The following is a 25,572-nucleotide window of genomic DNA, read 5'->3' as shown; positions in this document are numbered from 1 at the left end:
TGCAGTACCTAAAATGCTGGTCCATTGCGTGCTGTGGACTTTGTTCCTCTGCTGCCTTCCTGCATACAGAGGAGGGGGGTAAGGGTCCGGGACAGTGCCGGCTCCGGCTGCTCCAGTGGCGAGCACTGCCATGGGAAGTGGAGGAGCAAGGCGCACGCTGCCCAAGTGTTGGGCACTGGAGCGGTCCAGGACTCTCCCTACCCCTGTGCAGGAAGGCAGCAGGGGAATGAAGTCCCCAGAGTGCCGGCTCCAGCTGCTCCGGTGGTGCGTGCTGCCGTGGGGAGTGGAGGAGCAAGGCACGTGCTGCCCCAGCAGCTGGAGCCAGCGCACTGGGAACTTCATTCTCCCCTGGTGCTTTCCCGCATGGGGAGGGGACGGGGGAAGGGAGTCCTGGATTGCACCAGCTCCAACCGCTCGGGCGGCATGCGCCTTGCTACTCCACTCCTCACGGCAGTGTACGCTGCCCAAGCAGTTGGAGCTGGTGTGATCCAGGATTCCCACACCCTCCTGTGCAGGAAGGAAGCAGGGGAGAATGAAGTCCCCAGCACACCAGCTCCAGCTGCTCAGTCAGCTTGTTGACCAGCGTTTCAGGTACCGCGCCGCTGTTTCGGGGATGGGCGAGCAACCTGTGCATTTCCTGGGCCTTGGTGCGCAGCTGCAGGATCCCCAGGTATTGGACCCTGTCCCCTCCCCCCAACAAGTACCCTGCCCTGGCACTCATTGGCGCCCTGTCCTGGCACCCAGGCTCCTGCCCCAGCACCCACAAGCACCCTGTCCCCTGCCCCAGCACCCTGTCCCATGCCCCCATCAGCACAGTTGGGGCCACATTACTGAGGCTTACGGGGTTTTAGAGGGGTTGTGTTTTTGAATCTTACTTGTGTGGCCCCGACTGACTTTTCTGTGGATCAGTGACACCAGACTCAAAACTGGTTCCCTGTCCCTCTCATAAATAAAAAAGACAACACTGAAGCATTTTGTGTTTGACATATTTTACTTAAAAATGAAGCCTGGTCAATTGGGGCCACACCCCCATCTGGCCACGGCATCTAACACTCCTGCATGCCCCCAAACTCCAAACCTGAGCCTATCATACACTAGAACCCCCAGTCCTGAGACACTGACATCCCCAAACTCCTGCATCCCAACATCCCTAGTCTTCTGCCACAACACTCCTGCACCATCCACACACTGCCAATCTGTGTCCTGAGCCCCTCATGCACCCCAGCCCAAACTCCTGCACCCTCACAGCCACAAGCCTGCGGCTTGCTCAGCACCCCAACTCTCCACCTGACCCCAATACTCTCCAGCCTGGAGCCCCCTCTGTGAGCCAGCATCCTCTTCTCTACTTCCTCCTGCACCCAAATTCCCTCCCAGAGCTTGCACCTGTCACCCCTTCCCAGTGTTTTTTTTGGTGGTGGTATGCTCCGGAATGGTGTACCGGCACCTATTTTCCCCTCGGTGCGGCTCCCCCCCACCCCCCGAACAACTCCTCCCCCTCCCTGTACGTGGCTCTTTGCACTCTATCCACCTCTATTTTGGCTCTTTGTCTCTAATGTATTGGCCACCCTGGCCTAAATAAAGTTTGCCAGGTCACATAAGCTGCATACAGTGTGACTTCGTCAGCAGGACATACAAGGAAGAATTATGTAAGTAGGCTTCGGTATTCTGTGCACCTTCAGGGAAAGAGGAACCCAGGCCTCAAACCTTTGTGTGGGAGATATACAGTGACATTGGCTGCAAACTATTCCTGTGGGCTGTTATCTGCAAGGGGGGCAATGCAAGCCCAAACAGCTGAAGGATAAAGTTCATCCACCATCCCAACTACACTTAGAGCCCCATATGAAGAACAAGTAATCAGAATTTGTTCAGCAGGAGTGAATTTCACCAATAATACTTATTAAATTAAGCATAGATTATTTTTGTCAGCATGCAGTGCTCCTGTAGGCAACTTTTAGCTTGCACAATTTCATAGATTTAGTGATTTTTTTTCCTGAAGTCACAAGGGAAAAAAGTGCTTTCTATATATTTTGTAACAAAGTTATGAACAATTTTTGATTTATAGAAGAGTTAAATTTCAGGTGACAAAATAAAATCAGTATTTTTTCCCCTCAAACGTTTGGAACTATAAAAAAAGCCCCCTTTTAAAAAAAACAGATGATGAAATCAAGGACTCAAAAAAGTTAGGAAATGCCAGAATTAAGGTTGACTTTTAGTAATATGGCTCCACTGTTCTGGATTGAATAGGACATCAGCATTTTTAGACTATCCAGCAAAATGAAGGCAGACTGAAAACTAGGATTTTTACTTTATTTAAAAACAAAACAAAAAACCTTTCATTTTCTGAACCCCCAAACCTTTCCAATACAAGTATCTCCAGAACCAAGTAAAGACAAAAAACTACCTACAAGTTGAACTGGAAATAATAGATTGTTGTGTTGACATCATTATTATATTTTAGCTTCATTAACTATTCCTCTTGTTCTGACATTAAGACAAAACAAAATTCTTTGCTACCCAATCTACCAAGGCTACCAGTAGCAGTGGATCTGGGACAGTGGTTCTTAAGATGCATGTTCTGTGGCTTGAGCTCAGCCTACCCCGCCCACATACATACATGCAGCGGGGAGCCCACACAGCAGTGAGGCTTGGAGCACCAGCTCTGGCTGGGAGCGTGCATGTGGGGGAAAAGGGGGTGAGGAAATCCCGACCTTCTTCACTAGATCCGGCTTCCCACTCAAGCCTGCCCCCTCACCATCCTCGGTGCCTCTGACAGCCGCCCTGGCTCCCTGCCTACTGCCACAGGGATTCCATGCAGAACCGGGATGTACCCCTCCATGTGTTACTGCCGCTCCAGCTACCCCAGCCCCACCAGCATACAGCAAGGACTGCAACCCTGAGTAGCTGTCACTGCGTGAGATGGGGGAGGAGAGAATCTGGGGTGCCAGGGGCTGATGAGGGTGCCAGATCTGAGGAAACAACAGGGCAGGGGAGACAATGGTGGAGCCATGTTGGGGGGCAATGAGGCTGTGCGGGATTTGAGGAGGCAATGGAGTGAGGGCCAGGGTGAGGAGACAATGGGGAAATTAGGGACTGGGACGTGATGGGGTGAGGCTCAGAGCTGGGGGCACATGGTAAAGTAAGACCCCTCCCCAACAGGCAAGGCTGTACAAGGAATAGACTCTGGGGACTGCCCACAGCTTGACCCATGCTAGGGAATGTCTACACTACAAAAAGTTAATTTGAACTAACAGCCGCTAGTTCGAATTAACTTTTAATAGGCGCTACACATACAAACCGCTAGTTCGAACTTAATTCGAACTAGCGGAGCACTTAATTCGAACTAGGTAAACCTCATTCTACAAGGACTAACGCCTAGTTCGAATTAAGTAGCTCGAATTAAGGGGTATGTAGCCACTTAATTCGAACTAGTGGGAGGCTAGCCCTTCCCAACTTGCTCTAGTGGCCACTCTGGGCACCACCAGAGAAACTTGTCTGCCCCCCTCCGGGCCCCGGAGTCCTTAAAGGGGCACGGTCTGGCTACGGTGCCCATGCCAGCACCCAGCCAGCAGACCCTGCACCTGGCACGGCACAAGCCAGCCACCCACTGCCACCCAGCCCTCCGCCTCTTCCCGGAACCAGGCTGGCGGCTCCCAAGAGCCTGCCCAGGGCTGCAAGAGGCGGGCGCCCGCCTGATCTAGTGCGGACATCGTGTACCTCATCTACGACCTCCGCACTAGGCACAGGAAAGTGGCCATCTAGGGCAGGATAGCTGCCACCTTGTCCACCCAGGAGCAGGTTTGCATGAAAATCAAGGTGGTCCAGTGAGACCCCCGACCCTGAGCCCTGAGCTTAGAACATAAAAACATAAGAACGGCCGTACTAGGTCAGACCACAGGTCCATCTAGCCCAGTAGCCTGTCTGCCGACAGCGGCCCACACTAGGTACCCTGGAGGGGATGGACCGAAGACAATGACCAAGCCATTTGTCTCGTGCCATCCATCTCCAGCCTTCCACAAACCTTGGGCAGGGACACCATTTCTACCCCCTGGCTAATAGCACTCCATGTACCCAACCTCCATGACTTTATCTAACTTCTCTTTAAACTCTGTTCTAGTTCTAGCCTTCACAGCCTCCTGCGGCAAGGAGTTCCACAGGTTGACTCTTTGCTTTGTGAAGAAGAACTTTCTGTTATTAGTTTGAAGCCTACTACCCATTCATTTCATTTGGTGTCCTCTAGTCCTTCTATTATGGGAACTAATGAAGAACTTTTCTGTATGCATCCTCTCCACAGCACTCATGATTTTATAGACCTCTATCATATCACCCCTCAGTCTCGTCTTTTCTAAGCTGAAAAGTCCCAGTCTCTTTAGGCTGTCTTCAGATGGGACCTGTTCCAAACCCCTGATCATTTCAGTTGCCCTTCTCTGAACCTTTTCCAAGGCCAAAACATCTTTTCTGGGGTAAGGAGACCACATCTGTACACAGTACTGAAGATATGGTGTACCATAGTTTGATATTTCCCCTCCTCCTTCTTCCCCTGGCTTCCCCCTTCCAGTTCCCTCCTCCCAGGTTTCCCCTTCCCCTCTCCCACCCTCTCTCTTCCCCTCTCCCACCTCCTTTTCCCAGTCTCCCCAGAGGTTAATCCTCGCCTTCCCCCCCACGTTTTGTTAAATAAAGAGAGTTTCTATTTTAGAACACACGTGTCCTTTATTTTTTACATCAGGAAGGCGGGCTAGGGAGGGGTAAGCAGAAGGAGGTGAGGGAGGAATGGGGTACGAGCCCCCGATGGGGAGGACCTGGGTGGCTGTGCAAGCTCCTTGGGGTGGAAGCTGTCCTGGAGCCCCCCGATTGACCCTCCCCCCCCCCCGGATGGCAGCCTGCGGCAAGTGCAGCCGGGCTGATGGCCGAGTGCTGTGATGTGCCGAGTGTGGGCATTCAGCGCACTCCAAGCCAGGACTGCTTTGCTGTCCCTCATCGAGTTAGACAAGCGAGTGGGGAACCCCTGAGAACTGTCTGTCCAGGGTGGGGGTCGGGTCCCTGTAAGCACAGCCCTCGGCTAGCCTAAGACAGCAGCTCCATGCTCAAAGTCCTAATCTGATGCCCTGCCGGCACTGCTTCTGGCCATCCTTAACCTCGGTTCAGGGTCCACTCAATGTGGACATGCTAGTTCGAATTAGCAAAATGCTAATTCGAACTAGTTTTTAGGTCTAGATGCACTAGTTTGAATTAGCTTAGTTCCAATGAACTAATTCGAATTAAGTTAGTTCGAATTAGTGCTGTAGTGTAGACATACCCCAAGGGAGCAAGTCACAGATCGACGGACAGAGCGCAAGCCCTGGACCCTTGAAGCAGGAGGAGCCTGGCCTGCTCTCAGGGAGGACAAGGATGCTCAGATCAGTCCGTTGCTCTGAAATTACCTCCTGCTCTAACAAACTAGACTCTTTCCTCTCCCTGCCCCTGCCCTCCCCCCAGCTGGGGACACAACATTTACCCCGTTAGCATCACATCAGGGAACTGAAGTCAGCATGAACCAACAGTTCCTCCTGAAACCCACTGAATGACTGCACAGTGCTGCTTTTACACAGCTCCACCCCAGAGGTAGCTGCAGCTCAGGAATGAGCAGGGAATCCCTGCCTAATCAACTTCTCTACCTCACCCCTGCTTCTCTGCACCAGATGAGAGATCCCTGTATAACTAACTCTGGTGTCAATGCTGCACAGTCCCTGACTATCTCAACCTGAGAAGCATCCCTGGGAATCCTGCCTGGGGGGGATGCTGGGAGCCAACATCTCTGGCAAGGTAAATGAACTGGACAATCCTGGGAGTGGGGAGCCCAAGAGCTACTGACTGGCCAGGAGGGAGCTCAGCTCCCTCTCCACCCCACTGGGGGATAAACAGTGCAGTGATGTGCAGTCTGGAGGCTTTCCCTGCTGCAACAGTGCATGAAGCCCAGTAAGCTTTCCCCCATATACCCAGACCCCCGCACGTCAATCCCCTCTCCCTGCCGTGACCCTGCACCCTCCCTCCTGGCCACACACTCTAGACCCTCCCTTACTCTTGCTCCCCTCTTCCCAGCCGAACACCCTACTCCCAGCCTGCTTCTGCACCCTACCTCCCACCCAGACCTCGTGCCCTTACCCCCTGCTGCACCCTACCTCCCACCCAGATCCAGCACTGCCATCCCATCTTCTGGCAGCTCTGTCCTGTATACTGAACCCCTCATTTTTAACCCACCCCAGAACCTAAGGGGGTCCACAAAATCCGCCAATGCCAGAATCCTAGGAAACTAAATCTGGGCTATGGGAAGCCCTGAACCTCAGTCCTCTCCATTCCTTCCCTTACCCCATGTGGCTGGGGCACCAGAGGAGTGAGGTGTCTCAGTTGGGGCCACATCAATGATAGCTGGGGAGCTTTGGAGGAGTTTTTTTAACTTCTTACTTGTGTGGTCCCCAACTGATTTCTCTTTGGCCCCCAATCCAAAAAAGGTTCCCCACCCCTGCCATAAATAAAGAAAACATTGAAGCCTTTTGTGTTTCAAAATGAAGTTTGAAAACTAACATGAGAAAGTTAAAACTCTTAATCTGTTTAATAGCTTAAATTAAACCCTTCTTCTTAGCTGCAGCTCTAGCAAAATGACTTGGGTGTAATTATGTAATCAACACTGAGTTTCCAATAGCAACTCATGGTCCACGGCAAAGTTTGCATTGAGCAAGGTGGTCCACAGACCAAAAAGTTTGAGAACCACTGATCTAAGAGAAAAAGCAAAAACACGTAACTTGAGGGCAGGTCTATACTTGAAATGCGTCAGCAAATTGTGGCATGCAGTTGTGCTGGTGTAGCATTTTAATTAAGATGCTCCATATCAACAGAAGAAACCTATCCCTTTGGTGTAGTTAATCCTCCTACCTGAGAGGTGGTAGCTATGTCCATGGGAGAAGCTCTCTCAATGTCAGAGCTCATGAGAGAAAAGAGAGATGAAGGATCAACTGCAGACTACTTTTTCTGTGGTGTTGGAATATGTGACACTGAAATTAAGTCAAAATAATAATCTAGAGTCCAAAACAGCATGGCACTGCAATTTTTTTAAGTAACTTTGAGGGCTTTTGTACTCCATTAGAACATCCTCAGCGACTAATCGATTACCAGATAAGCAAAAGCTTATTTGATAGTCAATACAGTAATTGACTAGTTGCCCCTCCCTTGCTGCCACTATCACAAAGACAGTAAGGAGGGGAGGTATGAGAAGGGAGTACTGGAGGGAGCTGGCTTAAAAGCCGGTTCCCCCCAGCTCCAGCTCCGTGGGAGGAGGAGACTCCGTGTACAAGAAGTCCCCACTTGCCCCGGGCTCCACTCAGTGTGGCAGCTTTGACATTACAGATGTCCCCAGCGTGGGCTCTTGTGTATTTCAAAGCTGAAGCGCCTGCATGGAGCCCACGGTCAACGGGACTCCCCCACTGGGCCTGGGCTCCACGCCACACTCCAACTTTGAAATGCACAGGAGCCCCTGTTGGGGCTCTTGTACATTTCAAAGGAGGAATGAGGAAGTTCTTATCGACTAATCGAATAGCTGATGGAAATCGAAATTAATTCATCGAAATTTAACATCCCTAATCCTTGGTCCCCAAGTTGCCCCATTGAAAAGCAATCAGATAACTAAGTGAGAAATAATTAAGTTCCCTTCCAGAAGCTGTAGTGAAAGAAATTCGAAGCCGGGTTTCACTAGGGAGGGGAGAGGAGGAGAAGTGGGAAGAAATCACTACAGGTTGAACCTCTGTAGTCCAGCGCTCTCTGGTCCCGCAACTTCCATGGTCCGGCATGATTTTAGTTAGTTGATTGTCCGCATATCTTGGGGGTGGCCAAGTTTCCCATGGTCCCATAAATTTTGTTTAGAGCTACCAGTACTGGCTCAGTGTTCTGTGCTGCTATTTAGGTTCACTATGTTTTGAAGGTTCTGTTTGATTTTGAACACCCACATTCAATTAACTGCATAAGGCAGTTGTGATTTGCAAAGATTGACCATCTTCCTAGCCACTTTTTCTATCAGTAGGGGGCAGGGAGGAATGGAAGGGAACACCACTTAAAACGGACCCCAGTTACTTACAAAGACACCCTTGGTCAAGCTTCTGGACATTTATGCTCTAAACAGAATTTGTGAATTTTCCAAGACAGTGATGAGCTAATCTCCTTGAAGAAAGAAGTAATTTTGTTGTATGTTAGAGGCTCTTCAGGTTATATCCCCACTTGTCTGTTATAAAGTGCCCTTACTGAGGTTAGGAAAGGAGAAAACAACTTCATTTTGTTGAATTATGAACAAGCGGGCCTCCTGCAAAGGGACCTGCTGTAAGATTTTTTAGTCCCCCCCCCCATTCAACATACCCTGAAGGTTTCTGTCATCTCTCTAAAATACACTATGTAAATATTCCTAACTAGTTATTGTGCACCTTTTCCCTGAACGAAGTGCAAGCTCTAATATTAGGGTGACCAGATGCAGCGTTCCCTGTAAGCTGAGCACTTGGGCCGTCATCCATGAGAGATTCACGTGCTGCCCAGCTGATTGGCAGAGTGCCCACAACCAGCAGCATGTGTTTCTATTGACGCTCCACATCCACATCCACCTCAGTGCACATAAAGTATTTTGCACATGGACGGAAAAAAAGTTAGAGGTAACATTGACCAGATGGCCTGATTTTATAATAATTCTGATATTTGGAGGCTTTGTAGGTGCCTATTACAATCCATACCCCTGTCCCAATTGTTCACACTTGCTAACTGGTCACCCTATTTCCATCTCAAGACCTTTTCTATGCTACAAGAGAAACCATTACCAATAATCAGAGGGGTAGCCGTGTTAGTCTGGATCTGCAAAAACAACAAGGGAGTCCACAGGACTCCTCATTACCAACAATGAATATCTACTGTAAGAGCCGTAGAATTAGTACGAACTATGGTTTACCTACAAGCATAGCCAACCACTATTTGTTCATTTTAAAAATAACAGTAAAAACCTATTGTCTCTGAAATGATGCTAAACATTGTTTATAGTTGAGAGGCATGGCATGATTACATTTTCCTTAACTCTGTATGTATGTGTGTATATTATATACACACACACACACACACACACACACACACACACACACACACACAGGCAGTCCCCAACTTACGCCCCGGAGCTCACGGGCGGCGGGTCGCCACCCATGTCCTCCGGGGTGAGAAAAGCTTCTCCCGGATGCCTCGGGTAGAGCAGCTGGGGTGCTGCCGGGTTGGTCCTGTGGGAACCTACCGGGCAGCGCCCCAGCTGTTCTGTCCCAGGCTCCAGATTCAGCAGCTGTTGAAATTGATCAGGCTGATTCCAGGAAGCTGAGGGCAGAGCAACTCTGCCTCCGGCTTCCTGTAGTCAGCCCCTGGTCAGTTTCAGTGGCAGCAGCTGAATCTGGAGCCAGTTCCGACTTACATACAGGCAGTCCCCAGGTTACGTACAAGATAGGGACTATAGGTTTGTTCTTAAGTTGAATTTGTATGTATGTATGTACACATACACACAGTAATATAACTATCTGACCCACCATTTCCTGTAACTGTGAAAATTTAAATAGAAATAAAAGAGCTAAAATGTATACATGATCTGTCAAATATGTGTGTGTAAGCGTGCATATATATATATGCGCGCACGCATACACACACATTTGACAGATCATGTATACATTTTAGCTCTTTTATTTCTATTTAAATTTTCAGTTACAGGAAATAATTGGTGGGTCAGATAGTAATTCTGTTAGGACAGTAGCCATTGAGGTTCAAAATGTTAAATATACTCACCATTAAAATAAATTCAAAATGTCAAAATTAGAGCTGTAGACTAATCACATTGTAAAACAATTGAACATGCCCTCCACTGGGAACATGCTCCACAATGGCAAGGTGTCTCCCAGAGGTGAGCACTGAAAGTTGCAAGCGGACAGGCTGGTTGGAAAAAGACGGGTACAGGGTGTCTGTGTTTTTAGCCTCAAGGGAGGAGGTGCTGGGAACACCAGAGCATTGTGGTAAGTGCTTTGTATTCATGCAGGTCAATGTGAAAGAAGCTATTTGCATGTATATGCAACCATACTTAAGTTGCGGCACTTGGTATGTGCTGTGAGTATCACTGGCCTTTGAGGCTTCAAAAGTTGAGTAGCCCTGCTTTAGAGCCATTCAGTAAACTCAGCCCTATTGATTGTTCAACCAAATCACTAAGGCAAGCAACTTTGTTTGTATTTACTAGGAATAATGCTGCCTGCTTATTTTACAATGTCACCTGAAAATGTAAACTGGTGTTCACATGGCACTTCTGTAGCTGGCATTGCAAGACATTTACTGCTACATACACTAAACATTCATATGCCCCTTCATGCTTCAACCACCATTCTAGTGGGCATGCTTCTATGCTGATGACTTTTTTTTTTTTAATGAAAGTGTGTTAATTAAATTTGAGACTGAACTACTTGGGAAAGAACTGTATGTCCCCTGATCAGTTTTACCCATATTATACTATATATTTCATGTTATACCAGTCTTGAATGATAACCCAGTACATACTCATTTTAAGAAACACTTTCATTACAGATTTGACAAAGTGCAAAGATGGTACCAATGTGAGATTTCTAAAGATAGCTACAGCACTGACTCAAGGTTTAGGAATCTGAAGTGCCTTCCAAAAACTTGCAAGGGATCATGCAGGGAACATGCTTTCAGAAATTTTTTAAAGCAACACTGATGCAGAAACTACAGAACCTGAAGCACCAAAACAGGGGGCAGGGAAATGAACCTTCTGCTGGTGGCATCTGACTCAGACATGAAAATGAATATGCATCAGTCAGCACTGTTTTAGATTGTTGAGCAGAACTGGTCATCAGCATGGAGGCATGGGCTCCAGAATGGTGGTTGAAGTATGAAGGGACATATGAATCTTTAGCACATTTGGCATTTAAGTATCTTGCAACACCAGCTACAACAATAGCACGAGAGTTCCTGTTTTCATTTTCAGATTGCATTGTAAATAAGCAGGCACCATTATCTCCTGTGAAGCATAACCAAACTTGTTTGTTTCAGCAACTGACTAAACAAGAAGTAGGATTGAGAGGTCTTGAAGACTCTAAAATGTTATATTGTTTTATTTTTGAATGTAGATTTGTATGCACAATTCTACATTTGTAAAGTCAACTTCCATTATAAAAAGACTATGCTAAAGTAATTGCACTAGTTGAACTGAAAAAATACACTATTTCTTTTGTTTTAGTACAAATATTTGAAATATAAAATAGAGTATTCTGTGTTGAAATCAATATATTTGTAAATATAGAAAACATCAAAAATATTTAAATAAACGGTATTGTTTAACAGTGCAATTAACCACAATTTAACTTTAATCATTTGATTAGGGCTATCAAGCTATTAAAAACAGTCAAAATAGACAAAGTAAATATCCTTATACCAAATATTCAAGTTTTCAAACAGCGTTTTTCTTATTTTGTTCATTTGTAAATTTCAATTATTTATGGAATCTTGTTTCAGCAGTTTCTCTGTGTATAATGAAATGGACATTTACACTTACTTATAAAAACAATGTTTTCAAGTCTGACAGTGGCTAAGCTGGTTAGCACCAGTTTTGCTACATCAACTGCCAGCATTAAGTTTCTGCTGCAGTATAAAGAAAGCTCAAGAATTTTGGTGGGCAACCTGCAGTTCCTGAGCCACATGGGGGGGACCACTGGAGTTCTGTGTGGGGCCTGTGAGACATTTTGTTTACCATCACCCATGCACAAGGCTACCAGATTCTACTGGTTTTCATCCTCATCGTTTTTTTCCTACTGGCATTACTAAAGTAACACACATATAAAGCAAGGGCATGTGAAGCGAGATGCATGCTGACTGCATTCAATATTGACTGTAAGAGATGTACATCTCCTCTGAACCAGAGTAGCACTTCAGTTGGATGCAATCAGCACATCCTGCAGAGTTAGTAAAACTATCCTCTCTCAGGAGTCCATGCTCATTGGTTACGACAATCTTGAGGCCCACTGAGATGAAGGCAGGCCATTCATACAGCCTACTCACTAGCCAAGACTGTCCATTGCTACTCATGGACATTGTCCTGCATTTTGCTTCATTGCTACTCAAGACACTAACTTCTCTAAAAGTCACACTAGGAGGGTGTCTATTGGAAGTTTGCCACAGAACAGGTCACCTATAAGATATTAAGATAGAAAACTGTTAAGTTTTGCCTAATGTGGTGCTATGATGGATACTCTTTAAACTTTGAATTTAAGTTTAGCTGGGACAGGTGATAGATAGGCAAGGAAGGAAAATACTGCATAAATCTTCTCCCACCCATAACAAGGAAATGTAGAAGTTACATGTAGAAAGTGGAAACTTTTTCTGTCATACACATTAAATTAATAAATTTGCCTTGTGAATTCTAGACACGGACGGCAAATATAATCATGTATATATTTTGTTAGAGTAAAACCTTTGTTCCATGTGGTAGAATGTTGGTCCTTGAAGACACCTGACAATACAGGAAGTTGGAAAAGGGAATAGGAATAGACTTCTGTAAATACTGTACAAGTTTTTGTCCCAGAAAGTAGTGTGGACAAGTCAGATGTAAAGCTTGAAGCCCTTCTTCAAAGAGACAACCTTCAAATAGCTTAACCCCACTCAAAAAAAGAGTGGGGATCTAAAGCCAAAAACACCTAGATATGTCTGATGTACTGAAGTATTACAGACCAAAATTTAAAAAAAACAGAAATCCTTGCACCTTGGATTATAATTTGCATCTTTAAAGACTCAGGAAGTCCCAACACTTGCACTTTTGTAAGAAGAAAGTAAAAGCAAAAAGATTTTAAAAACTATTTCTATACCACTTTGCTAGTGGACCTCATTCACCAAGGATTCTCCTAAAGGCTGAACTTGGTTTTAATCTTGTAATGCTGCTGGCTGCATAGAAGATCTCAGATTACACTTGGGAGAAAGGAATTTGGTCCTGTTCAGAGTGGAAAAAAAAGTAAATGAAAACAGTCCTCAACATACTTCTATGGGGATATACTGATAAACCACTCTGTTTCATAGCTCACTGTATGTCTACACTACAGAGGAAGATTGAAGCTGCTGCTGTTGATCTTCCAGCATTCGAATTAGCGGTCTAGGTAAGACAGCTAATTGAAAGTGAGAAGGGCACTCCAGTTGTTGTGAACTCTTGTGCTTTTATTGTAACATTTCTCCAGATCCAAGAGTCAGGGGATTAAGTGAGAATGTTAATTTTCCCCCCACTCCACCCTAGCTGGAATTGTAGCCTATTAGGGAATACTCTATTCAGAAATTAAAGCACATAGAATGAGTATGTGAGAATGCATGCAAGGAGGAACGTGGTTGTTTACAGACAGAAGTTTGACTAAAACATGAATAGCTCATCAATGGAAAAAATATATAAAAACCCAACATAAATGTTTTCAAATTTCATTTTTAAGCCAGTCACCATTTTTTGAGGCCTTGACTCATGAGTAAATGGTAATACTGAGCATAATCAGATATTGGAAAGGGAAAGAATAAACTAATCCATACTAGGAGTCTTAGAAATATTTTTCCGTTGTAAGTCATGCCAATTTCAGCACTGAACTGGTAGGATTTGCTAGTTTCAGTCTCACCTAATTTTCCGTTTTTAGCAGGAGAACTAAGCAAGGGGGGAAATGTTCACTGCTCAAATACTCTAAAATTTCTGTCCTGAAATCATCGCTCCTAAGAATACTGAGATTGGTTAGACATGACTATAATTGCAGCAAAGGGTTAAAGAGAATTTGCTAAGTAGTACTGCCTTCTTTAAACTTGCTTCAGGCTTAAGGACATGTAATGAGAGGGACTTGAAGCTTAAAGAAGAGAATCTTGGCCCCTGCACAAGCTCATTAAACAGGAAGTTCCTCCCCCGCTCCACCCTGCCTGGGATGGTAGCCAGTTAGGGAGTACTCTCTTCAGAAACGAAAGCATATGGAATGAGTGTGAGAGTGTGCATGCAGGGAGGAACCCAGTTGTCCATACAGAGCCTAGAGAAACAACTAAACATTCCTTATGTAAGGGGATTGTTAGCCCTAAAACTCTGTGGGAGTTTTTGGTTGGCCAGCTCCCAGTACCAAAAGGGGAAGGGTCCATGAGAAATCAGGGTCCTGAGTCTGACAGACCCCAGGGACAATGGAAAGAAACCGACACTCCAGGTCAGCCTGATTGACAGGTTGGACAGGCCAATGGGGGAATTAGGAGGCCAGGTCCCGTCCTCCATGTGTGCTGGGATTTTCTGGGTCTGAGTCAAAGGGGGAAGAGAGATACGAAGAGTAGCAAGGGGTCCAGGCTGTACTGAGGAGCAGACCTGCAGTGACAGAGCCAGACACATACAGCCCAAGGAATGCAAGCTGCGCTGAGGCAGACTTACAGTGACCAGAGCCAAAGGGGTCAGAGGAGCAAGGCTAGGAGCTGGAGGCTGGCAAAACAACATAGTCTGTAGCTGGATATGGTGAGAAGCTGGGACCAGCAAAGGGGGGAAAAGAGGCTCTGGGCAGGGAGACACCACAAGCCAACAGGTCCGGCAGGCCAGACTTGGAAAGGGATTGTATCTCCAACTAGGAGTGGGGTCCTGCCACCTAGAGCCTGAAGTCATGTGATCACTGCCAGAGCAAGTGTGTCCAACCTGTTGTTGAGGTCCTCAATTATTGATAAAATGCTTGTCATCTACTGCTAATTTAGGTGAGTCCTCAATTATTCACAAAAAGGTATCTGTAAAGATTTCCTCTCTCTTCTTCCAGGGAAAAAGAAAACTACTAAAAAATAATAATAATAATAATAATTTTTCAGATGCAAGCCTTTTGCAAAGGATTATTTCATCATACACACACACACACACACACACACACACACACACAGAAACCTTTGCTTGCACAGTGCAGAATAGACACTGAAGAGGGCTACCAGAGTCACATTTCATCTGTTCTGATCCTCCCTCCCCACATGAGGTAGAGAACAGTCTCCTTCCCATTTGACTAGATCAAAATACCCATAAGCAGGGCTTAACAAACTAAGGCGAAATCTACTCGCCAACCTCAGACTGCACATGTGCCAGACCCGCTGTGACGGACCCGGCGGGGTCCGCACTAGAGGAGGGAGCGGGACTCCCCCTCCCTCGGGAGAAACCGCGCGCCGCAAGCGGCGCGCCGACCGGCATCGCAACCCCGGAGTTGGGGCAGCGGCAAGCCCAACCCGGGGCACCCCGCCGGGAGCGGGGGAGGGCGCGGACCGCGCGGAAGCAGCCAGCCCGCCCGCCCCGGCTTGCGGCTCTGAACGGGGCATGGGCCCACGCTGGGGCAAGGGCGGGGGCGGCGGCAGCGCACGGGCGTGGCGGAACGCCCAGACGTCACTCCCCAGCACCCATAAAGGTGGCGACCGGGCAGACGGAAGGGGGGGCAGGAGCGAGGAGGTGGCGACCCTGGCTTCCAGGGGCACCAAGGGCTCGGCCCCCGGGGCGACCAGGAAGGATGGAGTCAGCAGCTGGCGGTTCGCACTGGGACGCACCCGGAGACTTCGACGTGGTGAGTGCACCCCGATCAGCCCCACCACCGGGGCGGACAAGCAGGGAGTGGAAGGAGCCCGAGGCAGGGCCCTTTTGGCGCCCGTGGGCGGAGGAGTTGAGGGCTGCCGCCCCATCCGCCGTGGAGGGTGACGTTTAGACGCCAACTCCACTTAGGGCCTCGGGCTGGGACCCGGTGGTGAGGGAGGGCCCGGGTCCCCCACTCCCCCACCCTCCCTGCAACCCTCAAGAACTGGAAGCTGGGTGAACGACACCAGCCGCAGGACCTTCTAAGGGCCAGGACCCCAACCCCTTTTTCCCCGGACACGCCACGACCAAACCCCCCCCCTCCGGCCGGAGGAGGGGGCCTGAACTCGGGGTTCGCCGAGCCCTCCCGGCCACCTCTGGTCGGGAGGTGATCGCACCCCCCCCCACAATAGACCCTGCCAACAAACCCTGGGGTTAGGGACAAGGAGAGTAACGAAGGCGGTGGGTCCGCGGAGCCCCGCCCCTGGCTCTGTTCGAAGCCAAGAAGAGGGGGCGCGACACCCGCATTGCACATGCGCGAGACGCCAGTGACCAGGGCGACCTGCTGAAATCTACTCACCACGGGCGAGTAGATACACTGATTTCTCAAGCCCTGCCCATAGGGTTATGTTTTCTGTCCAGAGCATCACAAGAAACATGACTAATCCAGATAAAATGGCAATTATCTAATCCCCGTAATGTGCACAACTTGGGTTTTAAACATGAGCACAAATACTCCACTTTAAGCATTTTTATATTATACTTCTAAAATTGAAAGATGAGTTTAAAGGATTTCATAGAATCTATATTATGCCTATGTAGTAATTAACATACCTAAAAAATATACTGTAATATCAGTTTGACACTCTAATCTTCCTCTCCGCCCCCCCCCCCCCTCCCAGGAGTGCCTTTTAGAACAGAAAAACCACCAAAGTGTTTTGATTCAGGTTTTACATGACTTGTAAACAAAATAATTGCAAGTTAGAGAGTTCCTTTTTAAAATACAGGCTGCCCTCACTGTAAGTCCAAGATATGTTCCAAAAAATTTGGACTTACAGTGAAACAACTTAAAGGGGAAAAAAGTTTTCCCCGGCAGCTGAACTTCCATCTGTGCAAATTATTTGGGGTTTTTTTTGTGTGCAACTTAAGTGCAGGGAATGGGAGGACTTATAATGCATCAGTTCCTACAAGCGTCAACAACTTTAATGTGGAATGGATGTATGCTGGGGCAACTTATAGCAGGGATGCTCTGTAAATATTTTGAGCTAACTTCATTTGGTGATGTGTAAATGATCAACTTGTTTATATTTGAACATGCCACTGCTATCTTTTAAGTTTAAAATCTTATACAAGGATAAATCTAAAGATGGTAGAGCACAAAAACTCGTTGGTAAAAAAGCAATTTGGTGTAGTACTCTCTAGCACAGAGTTGGATCCAGCCTCCGAGACTTGGGGTTCACCCCCAGCATTGGGGGGAGCCTGCCATGGTGCTCTAACCCTCTCCCCCATGGGGCTGGAGCACACAAAATCTACTAGCTTGGGCCCCAGTAGCTCTCGTGTGTGAGGGGAATGTGGGGAGTGTCTTTCCTTCTCCATCAGGCACCATGACACTGAGGGTTTGGGTTTGTTTTTTGTTTAAACACTTCTTGCATGTGGCCCCCAACTGATTTTTCTGTGGGTTAGCAGCCCTGGATTAAAAAAAAAAAAAAAAAAAAAAAAAAGTTCCCCAGACCTGCTCTAACAATTTGGAATTTCAAGGGTGAAGGACTTTCTTCAAATATTCAAAATCTGCAATACAGACTTCTACTTTCAGAAATCTCAAGTAGGAAAGCATGTCAAAATGTACTAAATGACTCCATCTATCACAAGCATTGAAAAAAGATTGGAAGCAGAATTGAAATACATTGCCAAGAAATTATTATTTAAAGTGGCATTGAAGCAGTTAAAATTTCCTACTAGACATTTATCCTGTTAGTGTTGGCAGCCTGCTGAACACATTTTAACAAGCTTGTTATGTGAAGTCCCATTAATACAGTTGGGATACAAGTTTACTTAAAAATGCAAAGCATTCCTTTAAAGTAATCAATTTACTCCATCTCTGGTTCTCCATGTTTAAATGTTTAATCATCACATACGTTTCCTGTGTGCCCTTACTACCTGAATTTAGACTATTAGTCATTACAGGCCACACACAAAATAAAAATAAATAAATAAATAAATAAATAAATAAATAAAGAGAATGAGCTGTAGCACGCACTGAACATAATAGGCTGGCTCCAGAGATCTTGCAGTCTAAGGCTATGTCTTTACATACAATTGCACTGACTTACCTAGATGATGTTAAAATTGATGAAGTTAAACAACTGCAGACCCTCTATTAGGTGCACTTTGAGTGGGTTTGAACTGGTTTACCTTCAGTCAATAAATAATTAAAATAAGAAACAATCTGCAAAATCTGAGGAGTATGAGCCATGAGAGTACAGGTAATTTAGGAAGAAACAAACAAACAAACAAAAAAACAGCAAAAAACAGACTCTGAACCTGAACATAAACGAAGATAAACAAAGGTTAAACCAGTTCATTTGTACCTAATAGAGCGGTTTGCACTATTTTTACTAGGTTTAAAATCTATGTAGTTAAGGAAGTCCAACTTTTTGGTAAGACTGAAGTTAAATACAGCAGAAATATAAACTAAAATTGGAAGGAGCAGGGGAAGAAGAATGAGAGAGCTGATTGGACAACACAAAAATACTGAGTAGTAAGTAACTTAAACACGAAACCCTTTTCCAACAAAAATCTCAGACCCTCTTACTACTCCAGTCAATTGTTGGTTGTTTCATTCACTCAGCACATTTAACAAGCATATCCTGGCAACCAAGTTAGGGATCGCTGACGTGTTTATTCTACCTACAACAATAAATTCTACCATAATCACTAGTCTCCTTGGACTTATCTGTGTTCCTTCTTGTAGCTACAGACTATCAGAGACATGCCTCAGAAATTGATTCTTCTGTATTTAGTAATATAACAGATTTATTTTATTGAGATGCTATTAGAAAAAGTCCTATATTCTGTGATCTCTTAATAACTGGTGAAGTATTAATGTGTTTAAATAATCCACATGAAAGTCACAAACACATTGTGTCACAATTTACTGTACTATGTGCTGCATAACACCTAATCACAGAACAGGTGAAACATTTGATTTTATTTGACTAAAAAGAAACAAAAGAGCATTTACATATGAATCTAGTTCTGAATATATACATTATTATTTCTTCCAAAAGATAACAGAATGCATGTAGTTCTTTTTAATGCCTATTACTTGATATGCCACACATTAAACATAGAACCCAGCTGTTTTACAAGTTATGTAAAGATGGTTATGCTCAAAATTGTTATAACTGTCTAATGTAGCAATGTAAAAACAGAAAACTGCTTGTTACATTAAATCCCATTTAAAAAAAAATTAACTTCCATAAAAAAAAAATCAGTATTTTGCCAACACATGAAGCTGCTACATAAAATACTAAATACTGTATCTTATTACTTTTTGTTACCTTTTAAATACATAAGCAAAGCAGTAAGTGAAAATGCTATGCTTTAAAAAGAGTCACACAAGATATGTAACATTTCCAATGTGTAATTAGAAAACTTTAATGAATTCTCTCCCTGTATATGATGTCTTCTCGAAAACAAAATTAAAGTGTCCTTAAAAAAGTGATAGAAATGTAGCCGTGTTAGTCTAGGGTAGCTGAAGCAAAATGCAGGACAATGTAGCACTTTAAAGACTAAGAAGATGGTTTATTAAATGATGAGCTTTTGTGGGCCAGACCCACTTCCTCAGATCAAATAGTGGAAGAAAATAGTCACAACCATATATACCAAAGGATACAATTAAAAAAACGAACACATATGAAAAAGTGTACCAGTTTGATTTAAGTATGAAACTCCTACTGTAAGGACGAATAAAACCAAAAACCCTCTCATCCTATCATTTTCTGTTAAAAGTTTGACTTGTTTAGATCAGAGGACATGCTCTTCCCCCACCTCAATCTTTGATTGGAAGATGCACAGCATATTGGTCATGCTATCTACGTGTACACAAAAATAGTTTCAGTAGCACATTCCAAGGGTCAGGCAACACGTACAATTTTAACCTAACTAAATCAGTATTAATTCAACTTTTAAAGTTGGATATTTTAGTTTCCTTTTTTCCTAATTTTAAAATAGTTAAAATTAAACATTATGTTCCAATCTTTTAATTTTCAGAGGTATCAGACATTCAGCAAATTTAAATGTTTTCTAAGACCAAAAAAAAAAAAAAAAAAAAAAAAAAAAAAAGTACAGTCTACCCATTTCATTAGTCAAGAAAGCTTCATTCTCCCCGCCCTTCCCAAATCTTGCCCAATGATTGATAAAATGACTGACAGCCATGAGCAGAATCAAAAGCTAGCTACAAAATATTACTACTTTGAAGCCACCTTTTAAACAAGGGGTGGGGAACCTTTTTTGGGTTGGGGGTCACTGACCCACCAAAAAAAAAAAAAAAAAAAAAAAAAAAAAAAAAAAAAAATCAGTCAGGGAGGGGGATGCACACAAGTGAGAAGTGAGGGGGGACCTTTACTGTAGCCCCCAACTGAGGAGAAACACACACCTCACATTCCCCTCTCACACCAGAGCCTAGGGGTGCCCAGACTAGTAGATTGTGCGCTACAGACCCTGGGGCACAGCAGGAGGGCTGGAGCACCAGTGCGGGTTCCCCAATGCTGGGGGGCGGGACCCTGAGCCTCGGGGGCTGGATCCAGACAAGCCGAGGGCTGCATCTTGTCCCCAGGGCCTGAGGTTCCCCACCCCTGCTTTAAACAGATAATTTTATATTCACGTGTGCATTTGGGCTATTATGTAAAATTGATATGTAGAAAATACTATACAAGGATTAATCTATCCTAAGCTACATACTTATCTGTTTCAACTAAAGATATTGTACAAATCTGCATATCAAACCAGAGTTGGCTTCTTAAAAATCAGTGTTCTACGAGAATATATTCAATGTTCCTGTGCACAATTTAGGATTTCCAACTTAAACATTCATCTACTTTGACCTCCTGTATATCACAAGCCTTCAAATTTCACTAGTTACCTCTGTATTGACCCAATAACTTGTGTTTATCTGAAGTGTATCTTCCCAAAAGGCATCCAATCTTGATTTTGCAAAAACACCCCAGAGTCCAAGCATTTTAAAATCCATGTCACTCTTCCAATTCTGTACCTCCCAGCATCCCCAGACTGAATGGACATATCAGCTACTAAATCATGTCTCCCAATTTCCTTGTTTTTTGTAAAAGCGACAAGGAGCCCTGTGGCACCTCAAAGACTAACGGATTAAGCTTTCGTGGGCAAAGACCCACTTCATCTAATACTTATTTTTTGTGTGATAGTAGCAAAATGTTCATGCACTGACAAGTTAGTAAACTCAATCCATCTTCTATGAAACAGCTGCATTACTGTCACTCAGCAACCCTTATTTTAAATATATTTGTCACTTATCTTCTATTTCTGTTGCTTATTGATCAAGCAAAGAGGCTGCCTAGTTAACAGCTTTCCTGTAGCTGTGCTTGCTATCAAGGGCAGTAGAGGATTTCAGGGCTTAGATAGCTTTCTTCAAGATTTGGGTACTGGTGTGCAATCTGAAATTTAGTTATGTCAAAAACATACCTAATTTTTAAATTGTATTCAGCATATATCATCAGTGACTGCACATCACCTAGCAGCGTGTGGACACAAGGCAGTTCAATATAATAGTCCCAAAGAGGAATATGTACAATGCTTTTTTCTTAGCTTAAAAATACTGACAAACAGATAACAGTACCGCTTGATAGCCTGATCATATGGCCCTATTAACAAACCTGTCCCAAACAATGTTTGTCAAGGCAGTAGTTTGCATGATAGTGCTTGGACTTGCTTAGTGGCTACTACAGTTTCTTTAGCTAAACACTGCCTAATTATTTTCTTCAGCCTGACAGAGAAAGCAAAAGTTAGACAGGAAACAACCACCACTAAACTGTGCTCAGAGAAACACTACTAGTGTTCTATTATTTTATCTACAACTGGACAACTGTTTTCTAAATCCCTTTTTTCTCTCTCAAATCACTTCTCACAAATATCAACTTAAATGGCTATGACAGTTTGAACAGCTCAATGAAAATTGCCCTGGTGCTAACAATGTAAATCTGGGGAAAGACGTGGTGGCGACTGCTGCCTCCTGCTGCGTTTCTGTGTTGTTTCAGATGGTAATTGACACGCCCTGTAATTTAACAGTACCAGACAGTTCCTATCTGTCCCATCTCTGGCAAAACACTGCCTCTCTGTTCCTTTTCATTACGCATTATGAGGGTATAAATGCAGCTCAGTAAGATAACAAGCTGTAGTTCATGTTAAAGAAGAAGGATCCATGCACAGAAACATTTTGCAGATTAGATCGTCGTTCACAAGTATTAACAAAAACATATAGCAAAACGTGTTGCGGCATCACCACACACGACGAACATTTTTCCTCTCCTCCTACCCGCCCGCCCCCACTGCTATCACCATCAAGCTTCTGCAGCTCGGCTTAAGGACATAAACCAAACAATAACACTAATTGCACAAATGTTTCTGCAAAATTTGGCACAGAAATCAAAGGCCCGTGGTAGCTGGGAGGAAATGAATATCCAGCCTTCCTGAACTCGGGTGCGGTGAGGAACAAGCAACCTTCGAACTGATCTCATCGCGGAGAAATGCAGCGAGAATCTAACCTGAACCTGTGCAATGCCATGCCGAAGGCAAGCAGAGACCGCTCCTGCCCCCTCTGCAGCATGGAGACACAGAGAGGTTCGCTAGCTCCGGGTAGATTGCTCTGGTGACCTTTGGCTATTGGAGGAGAGCCGGGCAAGGAGCGATCTGTTGCAGCGGGTTGTGTGCGCGCTTCCCCTGGCGCATTCCTAACATTCCAGCACAATCTAAAGCCCCAGGAACAAACAGCGTGTGTCCCCCCTCGCTTCCCTCCCCCGCCCCACACACTGTAAAAGCCTCACACCTGCCTCTCTGCGCTCCCCGCCGCAAGCGCCGCACTCCTCGAACATGCAGGCTCGGTGACCGCAGAGGGGCAGTTCCGGGGCCTAACACCTGGAAGCCCAGCCCAGGGAAGGGGCTACAGGAAACTGACTGCGTACATTCAGCCTAAGGCCGAGCAAAACCAGTTTTTACAGGGAAACGGAAAGCTGAAGGGAAACACGAGCTTGGGCGGCGCGGGGAAAAGGGGTCTGGGCGGCAGAGGTTAGAACCCAGAGGACGTTAGGGGAGCGTTTTGGGAGAGGAGTCAGGCCAAAGGCGGGAAGGGGAATCAGACCGGGGGTGGGAGGCAATGAGAAAGGCTTGGGAGGGAGGCGAGACTAGTGCGGCGGGAGATAGGGGGCTGGGGGAGGGCATAGGGCACAGACGGGCCAAGGGAAGAGAGGCTAGAGATGGCCAAGGGGGGGGGGGGCGGCTAAACAGATGTTGGGGCGAAAAGCCAAGGGAAAAAGGTCTGGGGGCGAAGGGACAGACAGGGAACCACAACCCTCTCTGGGAGACTCAACCACTTTCCTCGCCTCCCTACAGCTGGAGTATGCGCCTCCTGGCACGGCGCCCCTCTGATCCGGAGCCGGGTCCCCGCCACAGGGTACCCCCACCCTCCAGAGCGCCCCCCAGACCTCCCATGCCCCCGGAGCCTCACTCACCGCACAGCTGACGCCGCTGGTAGGGGCTCTAGGCGCGGAGAAGCCTCAGCTGCAGCCTCCCCGCCGGGCCGGGCCCTACCCCGGGGTCTCCATGCTGTTGCCGCTGCTGAGTCCAGACCCCCTTCACCCTAGTCTCCCTAGTCCCGCCCTCCACCACGGACGTCAGCACAGCGGCCTGCCTTGTGCCACCATGCTATTGGAAGAGCCCTGCTCAGGGCCGCATCTTATTGGTCGCTGCCGCATATTAAACCAACCAATGAGAGACCTACTTGAGGTTGTTATGGTTACCGATGCTGTGATGGGGCTGAGTGGAAGGACTCGGAGCTGCAGTTCCTTGAGGCGCGGGTGTGTGCGGCGGGAGCCGAGAGGGAATCATTATAGGTCACTAGGGGAAGAGGGAAAGCCCTGGGCGCAGAGAGGTCACTGGGCGGGAGAGGGGAAGGGAGTGGAGCTGCTGGGAGGACGGTAACTGGCTGGAGTAAAATCGTTTTCCATGCCCTGGGGCCTAGTAAGCAGAAGTACCTGCAGTGGTGAGGATTTACACGGGAGTCAGCAGGCTGCAGCCCTGCCCAAGGCTGGTGACTGTCAGGCTCGCCTGCCTCGCTGGAGAGGTGAGGCGAGAGGACGGGAAATGCATTGATAACGTGCAAATTCCAAAAAGTTCCTACTGTAGTGGTGAAGTTTGCCCCAGACCACTTCTACTAGTCGCTCAGGGTGGGTGAGGGGACTAATAAAATACCATCTGAGAGTCCATCATGCTTCTTTGGGTAAGTGTGAATCCCAGCCTTTTTCTGGCTCTGCCTCCTCTTCCCCCATCAGACTGTAGGTGAGATGCTGTTCATAGTAACTGACGGTTGTCACTATATGCTATATAAGTAGGTCTGGCGAAATAATTGCAGTCTATAGATCTATTGGAAGGGGAATTTACTTAGCCATGACAAAATCCAATATAATAGTTAAGCATACTTCTTGCCTGGAAGACTAGGAGCTGCAGCAACAAGTTACAAAATGGCTACTTTAGAAGGACAGCTGCTTTGACTCTTAAAAATTTAAAGGGGCAACCTGAGAAAGGTATGCTGTGCAAAATGTTCCTATTAGAGAGTAACCCTTTAGTAGAAAAGGCCGATACCTTAGTTACTAAGGAAATAGCACCTGCTAAAGAAATAATATCTGTAGTGTGTATCACTGCAGTATTATAGGTCCTAAACAAAATACAATACAGACAATTGACTACTAAATTAGTTCAACATATGTGAAGTAAATTGAAGGATTGTTATGTGAGTGCAGCTTATGTGATGAGTTGTTGCTGGTCTACAAAATAAACTAGACTTCAGTTTCAGAGTTACTTATGGTATATATGTAAATTATGCTGTGCTCTATGGTAATTTTAATCTTGATCTATCTATTATGGTGCTGGTAACATGGAAAAAAAAGTATGTGATAAGGATGGTGCCTGCTCACAGCCTTCTAATCTTACATTTAATACGTGACTTAAAAAAATAATGGCAGTGAATGTAGCCATCTTGGGTCTAGCAACAAGATAGCATTGTAGACTGAAGTTCTGTCTTACTACAGATTAGTTACAGAAAGGGAAATGACAAAACAGGCTTCCCTACAACTTTGATCTGAGGGAATCGCCTTTAGGTGTCCCATTCTACTTAGTCTTTGACCACTTTGCGTACACTGTTGATAAGGTTTTCAGCTGTGCTTTTGTTGGATACTTTGCAATGACTGATTGTGAAATTAAACCACCAACTCATTTCACATTTAAGAAGGTTCTGAAGAAGTGGGTTGTGCCCACAAAAGCGCATGATACCATCTACATTTTTTGTTAATCTTTAAAGTGCTACCAGACTATTTGTTGTTGGTTTTTTTAAGTTTATCCTGTGTAGCCTAACTCAGCTATCCTCTGAAGCTTTTCATTTCACATTAATTACTAATCACTGAAGGACATGGGTTTTATACTGATATAACTTAATTTGGAACCCATTTGCTGGTCACCTAAATCAGCAAGTGCTCTGAATAGGTGGCTTCTCAATATTTATTTTAAAAATCCTTCCCATGACTAACAGTAAATGGGGTCTATGTACAAGTTCAGGTATATAATGTTTAATGTAATTGAGAATTACTAATATTCTCTATATGCAATGAGTTCACAACAGTGACTGGGGTTTTGGAAAAAAGCTCTTATGCCATATTGCC

At 45.6% G+C, this 25,572-nt stretch overlaps 2 protein-coding genes across 12 annotated transcripts in view; one reads left to right on the top strand and one right to left on the bottom strand.

Annotated features, from left to right (window-relative positions):
- Positions 1 to 23,539, bottom strand: part of PKP4 (plakophilin 4) — a 242,555-nt gene extending 219,016 nt beyond the window's left edge. For 4 of the 10 annotated variants that reach the window (XM_075933436.2, XM_075933437.2, XM_089779731.1 and 1 more), the window contains exon 1: positions 23,371 to 23,537. The gene's annotated coding sequence lies outside the window, so the exon portion shown is untranslated. Of the gene's footprint in view, positions 1 to 22,407; positions 22,572 to 23,370 lie in introns of those variants that run through there. The other 6 variants (XM_075933439.2, XM_089779730.1, XM_075933441.2 and 3 more) reach the window with 4 other exon arrangements.
- A 126-nt stretch (positions 23,540 to 23,665) lies between these two features.
- Positions 23,666 to 25,572, top strand: part of CCDC148 (coiled-coil domain containing 148) — a 139,325-nt gene continuing 137,418 nt past the window's right edge. The window contains exon 1 of one of the 2 annotated variants that reach the window (XM_025186537.3): positions 23,666 to 23,715. Coding sequence is in view for 1 of the 2 variants with exons in the window: in XM_006126840.5 (XP_006126902.3) it covers positions 23,864 to 23,981 (118 nt within the window). In the remaining variant the exon portion in view is untranslated. The other variant, XM_006126840.5, reaches the window with a different exon arrangement.

The sequence above is a fragment of the Pelodiscus sinensis genome, chromosome 7, assembly GCF_052426305.1.
Source record: "Pelodiscus sinensis isolate ZL-2025 chromosome 7, ASM5242630v1, whole genome shotgun sequence".
In the NCBI taxonomy this organism is placed as follows: Eukaryota; Metazoa; Chordata; order Testudines; family Trionychidae; genus Pelodiscus; species Pelodiscus sinensis.
Note: the sequence above shows the minus strand (reverse complement) of the source record. Positions and strands in the feature narration are given on the sequence as shown.